This window comes from Leiobunum rupestre, chromosome 1 (assembly GCF_980474605.1).
Source record: "Leiobunum rupestre chromosome 1, qqLeiRupe1.1.hap1, whole genome shotgun sequence".
NCBI lineage: Eukaryota > Metazoa > Arthropoda > Arachnida > Opiliones > Sclerosomatidae > Leiobunum > Leiobunum rupestre.
Window position 1 is genome coordinate 12,863,396 of NC_143384.1, and position 9,675 is coordinate 12,873,070.

General features: G+C 36.0%; 1 protein-coding gene across 1 annotated transcript; it reads right to left on the reverse strand.

The window, feature by feature from the left end:
- Positions 1-1,562: 1,562 nt before the first annotated feature.
- Positions 1,563-3,711, reverse strand: LOC149961120 (protein ZBED8L-like). The gene is made up of 2 exons (XM_090157980.1): positions 3,684-3,711; positions 1,563-3,610 (listed from the first exon to the last, which is right to left on the reverse strand). The coding sequence occupies exons 1-2, from the start codon at positions 3,709-3,711 to the stop codon at positions 1,563-1,565; spliced, it is 2,076 nt and encodes a 691-aa protein (XP_090014106.1).
- Between the last annotated feature and the right edge of the window lie 5,964 nt (positions 3,712-9,675).

Consider the following 9,675-nt stretch of genomic DNA (forward strand, 5'->3'; position numbering starts at 1 on the left):
TAAATAATAAAAATCTTGATGATTAAATTAATATATATAATAAATAATATAGAATAAATGACGTTCATGAGTTCGTAAACACGTAAAGTAAGACGGACTTTTCCAAAAGTTGTAACCCTAAGCACTCGGCCCATCCCGAAATTAAAAAAAAAGGGAGTTGGAGAGAAGAAGCCCCATACTTACAGAACAAACACAACATTCACCCATGTCTGAACACAAACACACAGTACACAAAACATTACAAAAGCACGAATTCGAATACACACGTTCAAAAGCTGGTTTACACTAACAAATAAGTCAAAACCGTCGTTACGGTGTACGTTAACGTTAAAAAATATATCAGATGTAACGAGGAGTTTAGCCGTTACACCTGTTTTGCCCTGGTGAACCTTTTCCAAAGTTCATGAAACTGCCAACGCGGTAAATACACTTTGCCAACAGACACACCACAAAATTGTAAAACCCCTCCGAGGGAACTCTGTTATGGAAAAGTCTTATTGGAAGTAGGAGTTATAAAATATTAGTCTTGACGTATTTTAAAGGATTAAATCAATCACGTTTGTATAATTTGTAACGCACATGGGTTGGGGGTATCTATCTACACCAACTAGTCAAGGTGATTCTTGTTGACATCTTGGAAGAATAATGCAGACAATTACAAATAAACCAGACTGTATTGTATATACTGGCAACTAACTACTTTTAAAAAATATTAAACCACATACATTAATACAAGACTTTTTTTTTAAACTTTTCTGTAAGTACAATTGATGGTCTCACGCAGGGCCGTAGCGCACCTAGCAAAGCGGCAGCGTTCACTTTTGTGCCATTCGCGGCGCACGAATTATTAAAAAGTTAATTACTTGCGAATCCGCATCGCTGGATCCAGCAATTGCAATCCCTAGTTGTACTCCCCTCCCCCTTTCCAATGCGAGAATTTCCGTGGTACCCTTTTCCCTGGAAAAATAACTCAAACTCGCAGTCGTACCAAACCCCCCGTATCCAATGGCTGATGCATAAAGGCCACGGGACTCACCGGCAGCCTTGCCAGATCAAAAATCTGAATTTATCGTATCTAGGATAAAAAATTATCGTTTATCCTGGAAAATTATCGCACATTTCTTTTTGGCGCTAAATTTGAATTCATACCTAAATGCGTTGAATTTATATGATTTTTTGAAAGCACTACCGTAGTTTTGTTTCAGGGAAATAAAAAAATTTCTATCTTTATTAACTGAATTTTTTAATTTGTTTAAAAATGTATAAAAAATATTTGAAGATTTTTACTTAAATCTTTTTTACATAAATAGCACAATTGCTATTAAGAAATATAATTTCTATTACGAAATATCACTATTGCTATTAAGAAATATCACAATGTGCATTACGAATATCACAATGTGCATTACGAATATCACAATTTCTGTTAAGAAATATCACAATTTATATTGTGTAATATCAAAATTTATATTGTGAAATATCACAATTTCTGTTAAAAATATCACAATTAATATTATGGAAATTCTTTTTAGATCACCTAGTTTTTTTTGACTACATCAAGCTTATTTATAAATATTACTCTTAAACCTATTGAACATATCTTCAGTTGGTTCAAATTTCACACACCCTCCAGCTTCAGCAATACATTCGCCGCTTAATAAGGTTCCATCCACAGTTGCAGTTTCTAGTTTATTTCTTGTTTTGGTTTTTGTTAAATTAACCCTGCTAAATATTCTCTCGCAGTCCGCATTAGCGTGAGGTAACGAGAGAACGGATAAAGCAAATTTTCCAATTAAGTTGAACTCCTTTTTTCCAGATTCATCTTTAAGTTCCATTATTTTGTTCCAAAATACGTCAATCTCCCTTGTATTTTTGATTTCATCAGGCAAGTTGTAAATACTTAGGTTCCTATATTGATCGTCTAATTCTTGTATTTGGTCTTTGTTAATTATCCTTGGAAGCTCTATTGCCAAAGGAATTATAGAAGGAGCTCTCCCCTCAGTTACAGAAGCGGGAGATAAAAGAGATACCCGTGAAAGCACAGAGTCATTGAAGTTATACCTCTGTTTTATTTGCATACATCCCATTTTTAGAAATTCTCTACACCTTGTTAGAAAGTCTTTCTGTAACATTTGGAGTTCAGCACGAGATCTGAGTTTTGGATCACTTAATTCAGTTAGAACATTAGCTCCAAGATAGATTTGTTGAAGCGGGATATACTTGGACTCATTCATGACATCAACTTTATTTAAATCTGTGTGTGAGTTAATATATTGTCGGTCCATAAAACATGTAAGGAGCTCTTTATACGTAAGCAAAACCTTCTGATGAACTGTTGCAATTACTACCTTTTGTGATTGAAAATACTCGTTTAAGCCAGCAAACTTTGGAAGCACCCACTGAAGAAATATGTAAAAGAGTTTAATTGTTGGGTCATGCAGACTCTTAAAAATTTCTTCGGCTGCAACCAATTTTTCTCTATTCCACATGTTGGAAAATAAAAACTGTAGGGCCTCCCATTGCTCTAAATTTCGGTTAACCACTCCTACTAGTGAAAGCCACCTAGTTTGTGAAGGGTGAAGTATTTTGTGGACAGGAATATCTAAGATGTCTTGGAACTGTTTCAGTTCTGCTAAGCGCTTATGACTACTTTTCAAAAAGTTATAAATATTTCTCGCAAGATCTTCACATCGCCGTGGAAGTAGTTTGCACGCCTCACTAGCACATAATGCCAATGAATGGCAAATGCATTTCATTATGAATATACCAGGGCATTGCTCTCTAAACCGACTTGATACAGAATTATTCATACCCATCATGGTATTACATCCGTCAGAGCCAAAACCTATTATGTTATCCAAACTGATATTTTCACATTGAAACGCATTAATTACAGATTTAAAAATATCGCTAGCTGTGGCTTTTCCTGGTTCAGTCGTATTTTCAATTTGAATTAGTTCATAGAATCTGCTCGCAATTTTCCCAGAGTCTTCATTATAGTGTCTTACAATGATACATGTAGTTTTCACTGCCGCAATGTCTGTACTCTCATCAATTAAAATACTAAATTTAGTATTTTTTAGGGTATGTACTAGTTCTTGCTTGTGGGACGCTCCAATTACATTTGTTGACAAACATGTGGTTTTGGTTCTCTTAAGTTTCATTTCTTGAGCTATCTTTGAATCAGGGAAGCAAGACTTTAGAAGATCAGTCAAATGGTCAGTAGATTGAAAGGCAATTTTATGTTCAACCAAAAATGCACTTATTTTAAGTTCTGCTCTCTTAGTCGAGTTCTTAACAGTATTTTCCGCTCGATTTTCTTTGAAAAAATTTCCAACATCTTTAACAACAGTTTTAGTATCCTTCACTTTATCTTGATGTTTCTTTCCTTTCATGTGATTTTTTATTACTTGTTGTTGTGCCAGAAATGTAACGTTGCAAAAAGTGCATTTTGCTTTTGTACAATCGTCTTTAACGCCTTGAAGCCAAGGGCTAAATTCAGGCTTACACTCCAACTCTTTACGATACTTTGTTATCCGTCTTTTCCGCTTCGTGGATTTAAGCCTGTCCTTTTCTGGAGTTTCGTAGCCTTCAGAATCACTACATATATCTAGTAGAAACGTTTTACAATAAAATTAAAAATAACTCAAATACTAACCTAACAAAAACCAAGTAATATTTACCATTCGACCAGTCTACATTGCACGCCATTTTTGTCAAGGAGCCGCAATCGGCGGGGTCCCGGGGATTACCTCTCAGCGGCTCAGCAGCGCTTTTCTCCCTGAGACTCGCGCTGAGTCAGCAGCGCGAGTCTCAGGAGTCAGGGAGAAAAGCGCTGCTGCAGCCTGAGCTGTTACCGCTGTGGCGCTGTTAACCGTTGCAGTTACAGCGGTAACAGCTAGGAGTAATAAACTCACACTCAGGACTACGCAATACGTTCGCCGGAAAATGCATATCACTCATTTTCAAGTAGAAGTTATATACATAAATAATAAAATTTGAATAGCTCAAAAAAATCTCAAAATTATCGTACATTATCGCACGTTGAGGCCGAATTATCGTAATAATGGTACGATATCGCATGCCATGAAAATTATAGTACCACCTAAAATTTTCGATGAAATTATTGCACTGTGCGATAATTATCGCACATCTGGCAACGCTGCTCACCGGGACTTTCAAATCGGAACGACCCCGAAACCCCCCGCCCCTCCCCGTTTCTGAAACTCACAGGCCTTCTGAAACTACCCCATATGATCCCCCCCCCTCCGAAATTCACAGCGGAAAGAGAGAAAATTTCGCGTGCATTGCGGGTTGGGACAAACACGGCCCATCTCTCAGGGGTGACATATTTTGAGAAAATAGGTAGTCGAATCACCTCAGTAACGAAGCGAAAGGCAGTCTCGGTTTCCCTCTGTTCCACGGATTGCTTTTTCCTCGCCGCCCCGCCTTTGGCTTCATGACAGATTAAGCACTAAATTTTCCTACAGTGTTATACGTAATTGTAAAATTTTCAACTACTACCAAAAGAATATAAACTCCCTTCAACTACTGATCATCTTACAAGTTAGTTTTTAACCCCAATTTTTGTCCTCTACTTTTTCGCGTTTATTAAACTTAATATTTCCAGAAACTTACAGTGGAGTTTATGGGTATCTACTTCCTCTACACATTTGACACAAAGTGGCAAAGGTTTAGTGTTTTCAGTTGGATAAATTGTGTTGGTAAAGGAATTAAGAACAAAACCGGCAATAATTACTTTTGTAAATTTAAAGGAAAGCGAAAAAAGGATAATTGGGATTATTAATTCTAGAATTTTCGCAAGAACGAGCCGCGCATATTTGCGTATTCAATTTCGTCGGCGATATGGAGTCCACCATTTTAAAGCCTAATTCTGTCTCCGTCCAATCAAAAAATTACAATTATTGTATATGATTTTGTAGTACCAGATCTGAATAACAGGTGGCCTAGTCTCCCCCTTTTTCTATTAAGTAGCCCTTCCTATACTCATGCCATCCTTCTTCCATGGTAGCGCTAGAGAAAGTAACGGTTTTATCGAGCTTCACGGTTTAAATTAATCCATGCCTGGAACATCGGACATTGCCACACGCATTAAATTGTCATCAAAGGCAAAATAGTAAGTAGAATTTCAAATTTCATTACAATAAAGAAATTAAAGACAGTAATGAGGCCATTGATATTATGTAGATATATTTTTGGCATGAACAAATGACCTAGGCTAAATGTATGGCACAATTTTAAAATTTTAGCACTACATCAGCCATGGTTTAAGATTAATATTTAGTCTTATAAATCCAAATGTAAGGTCAAACGTTTTTATAACTAAAAAATTGTGATTTTTTCTTTCACTTAAAATGTATTTATCATAATATCTTATTTTTCAAATATGATGTAACCGCCTCAGTGGTGCCCCCTTGTCTTGTTATGTAATATTTTTTGATTTTCATTCCATTGTATATTTTATGTAAAGTCCCCGAGTGTTTCTAATTTTGCCACTTTAGATGCCAAAAATTGACCATTTTTGGCATCTAAAGTGGCAAAGGCTTATTGTTTAAGTTGGATAAATTGTATTGGTAAATGAATTAAGAACAAAACTGGCAATAATTACCTTTGTAAATCTTAAGGAAAGTGAAAAAAGGATAATGGGGGATTATTAATTCTAGAATTTTCGCAAGAACGAGCCGCGCATATGGAGTCCGCCATTTTAAAGCCTAAATCTGTCTCCGTCCAATCAAAAAATTACTTTAATTGTACATGATTTTGTAGTACCAGATCTGAATAACTGGTAGCCTAGTCTCCCCCTTTTTCTATTAAGTTTCCCTTCCTATACTCATGCCATCCTTCTTCCATGGCGCTACCTCCACAAGAGGGCAAGACGTCGGTCACACGAAAACGGCCAATATACAACTGCTACACTGGCAATGGCAGTACGTAGGCTAGAAGCAAAACCCAGGTAACTGCTTCGTGCACATTAAAAAAATTATGTTTAAATAAATGATTAACAGCAAGTTTAAAAATAATCGTTGGCTACGTTTTAAAAACCAGTACTTTAACGTTTAAAAAAATTTATTAGGAAATAATTGTAGTGTACTGGATAACGACAAACTAACGTTGATTTTATACCGACTAAATTTAGAAGTAAAATATCCGCTAACTAAATTAAAAATAAACGATAATACTATGTAGATACGTACATAAATATTTTAAGTTAAGAAGTGGTAGATGTGTACCTTATTTATCAACGTAATAAGATCGTAGATAAAAAACCTTGAACTTAAATCGGTGTTGGTCCATTTGATCGAAAAATATGTGATCGACAGTCGATCATTATACGTTGCAATTGATCGAAATTCCATTTGATCGAATCCTATTTGTCATTTGTTTCATAAGATAAACCTTCAAATGATCGAATACTATTTGATCGAATTCAAAAGTATTTATAGTACCAGTTGGTATGTTTTTATTTTATCGAATGTCAATATGAAGTGCAGAAGGAATAACGATGGAATAATTCATTGCTTAAGTGCAGAAGGAATAATGATGGAATAATTCATTGCTTAAGTGCAGAAGGAATAATGATGGAATAATTCATTGCTTAAGTGCAGAAGGAATAATGATGGAATAATTCATTGCTTAAGTGCAGAAGGAATAATGATGGAATAATTCATTGCTTAAGTGCAGAAGGAATAATGATGGAATAATTCATTGCTTAAGTGCAGAAGGAATAATGATGGAATAATTCATTGCTTTAACTGTATTTAGCCACAAAGATGAAGAGATTTTTACTTTATACACTATATGGTGACATTTTTTATAACATCGACGATAACGGCCCGTTGTTTTTGATATACAGGGTCTTTTTTTTTGCTCGGAAAAGTGTTTTTTTTCAAAAACTATTTATAGTACCGATTTCAAATTTGGAAGGTCAATTCTCTATACCGGGGGACATCAGTTTGAGAAATTTGAGCGTTTTCGGTAATGTTTTTCACCAATTTTGAAAAATTATTTTTCGACCACTAGGTGCGAGATAAAAAATTTCTATTATAAAGTTGTAGGCCGTCATCGAAAACCCTTAAAAATTGTTCACTCGACGAAAAACAACTTATTTATCAGTGAAAATTCGATCTTGAAAAATTTACAAGTTGGTGAAGCCAAATTACGATTGTTTGAAACGATAATTGAAACCGAATTACCTAATCCAGTTGAAACTTTGGTTAAAAAAATGACCGGATTTAAAAAACACGAGGCTATAGGTCAATCCTAAACATGCATTGGGTATTTAAAGGAAAACTTTGGGAGATTATTATCAGTGTTTGATAATATTTCGAACAATGCCTCGTTATTCAGTAGCTGAGCGTACCGAGATAGTTGCCATTTACTATGGAGAAGCAGCGCAAAACCTTAGAAGAGTGACTGAAATCTTCGCAGAAAGACATCCAAATGGAGCACCATCTGTAAATACAGTAAGACGAGCAATTCACGATTTCAATCAATTTGGTAACTTGCAACCTAGGTTTCGCGGATTGGGTCAACCGGAATTAGACTTCGAGAACAATGTACTCGCGTACTTTGTGGCATATCCTCGTCACAGTTGCGCTAACGCCGCTGCTGATTTGGGTTGTTCTGCAAATCGTGTGTGGAAAATTCTTCGTAAGAATCGCTATCACCCATACAGAGCTACGCTCCACCAAGGACTAATTGACGGAGACCATCAAAGACGTTATGAATTTAGCAACTGGTTACTAAATGCTGTCCAAGAAGATAGACAATTTTTGCGCCATGTTTTGTTCTCCGACGAAGCGTCATTTTCTAGAGATGGGCCCTTTAATCATCAAAACAGCCATCTTTGGTCTGACATCAACCCACATTGGGGTTTTGAATATCATCACCAGGTTCAATTTGAACGGGTCAATGTTTGGGTTGGACTTGTTGGAAACCGTTTGATTGGTCCCTTTTTCCTGCCGACGAACCTCAACGGCCAAAGGTATTTACATTTTCTACAGAACGAACTGAGTGACGCAATCGACGACCTTCCATTGGCTGAAAGACGTCAGTTGTGGTTTCAGCAAGATGGCGCCCCTCCGCATTTTTCCCGGCAAGTAACTGAGCACCTCAACAACGAGTTTCCTGAAAGGTGGATAGGGAGAAATGGTCCAGTGCATTGGCCAGCAAGGTCACCTGACCTAACACCGCTGGATTATTTTCTCTGGGGATTCGTTAAAGCAAAGGTATACGCCACGCCCATTGAAACTAGGGAGGAACTCATTAAACGAATAATCAGTGCTTGCCGAGACGTCACACCAGAAATGGTAGAGAAAGCGTTTGAGAACTTAATTGTCCGCGCACAAACCTGTGTTGCAGCCAATGGTGATATTATTGAAAATGTTTTGTAAAAATTTATGTGAATAAAATATCTGCATTTAAAAACCAAACGTGTACATTTTTTCAAGTGTGAAAACTCTACTACGTTTGTATTAGACTTGTTCCCTTTTCAATTATCGTTTCAAACAATCGTAATTTGGCTTCACCAACTTGTAAATTTTTCAAGCTCGAATTTTCACTGATAAATAAGTTGTTTTTCGTCGAGTGAACAATTTTTAAGGGTTTTCGATGACGGCCTACAACTTTATAATAGAAATTTTTTATCTCGCACCTAGTGGTCGAAAAATAATTTTTCAAAATTGGTGAAAAACATTACCGAAAACGCTCAAATTTCTCAAACTGATGTCCCCCGGTATAGAGAATTGACCTTCCAAATTTGAAATCGGTACTATAAATAGTTTTTGAAAAAAAACACTTTTCCGAGCAAAAAAAAAGACCCTGTATATAAATAGGGTCAGGTTAGGTTAGGTTAGGTTAGGTTAGGTTGATGTACGCGCGCCGTAGGCGCGTATGCACCGGCCCTTCTATTGCTAAAATTTAGGTACAGAGTTCGTTTTTTAATAGGTCTTTCTATTAATTATGTCTGAGATAATATTTTGTTTTCTACGTCACTGCGCTCAGGTTTTTTTTCTGGATTAGAGTCTACTGTATCTCATTCTAACTAGATTTTGCCTTTTCGATTTACTCCTAAAACCTAGTAGTTTTACCCTACAGTAGCTTTCGATCAAATTTCGTTCGATCAAATGCAATTCTATCAAATTGAAATTCGATCAAATGGGACCCGTTCGATCATTTGCGAATCGATCAAATAGACTCAAACCGATAAATCTACCAATCTCAAACGTTGCCTTTGCTACCCGGTTAAAACAAAACGTTTGACAAAATGAGTCTTACGTTCTATCCAAATCTAATTATTCACCACGAGATGAAGCTGGAGAAGATAAAGGCGCAAATCAGACGCGTTCTCAGTAATTCCTGAAAAACAATCTTGAATGAAATATAAAGCTCAGCTAACTCTTTACGATTATTTTGGGTTTTATAATCTGGGTAAAATCTATAAAACTAATGTTTATATTTTTGGTTCGTAACTTTTATAGGTATAATAATTGAAAAAATCTAAGCCCATAAATGTTATCCAAGTTCCCTAAAATCAGTAAATCTCTATAAAAACCTCTTTTGCAGTTTGCACATCGGTAAATTATCTTAATTTATATTTTTCGATGAAGAAATAAACAAGGTGTTACTTATAGATTGTCGAAAATACTGTATCCT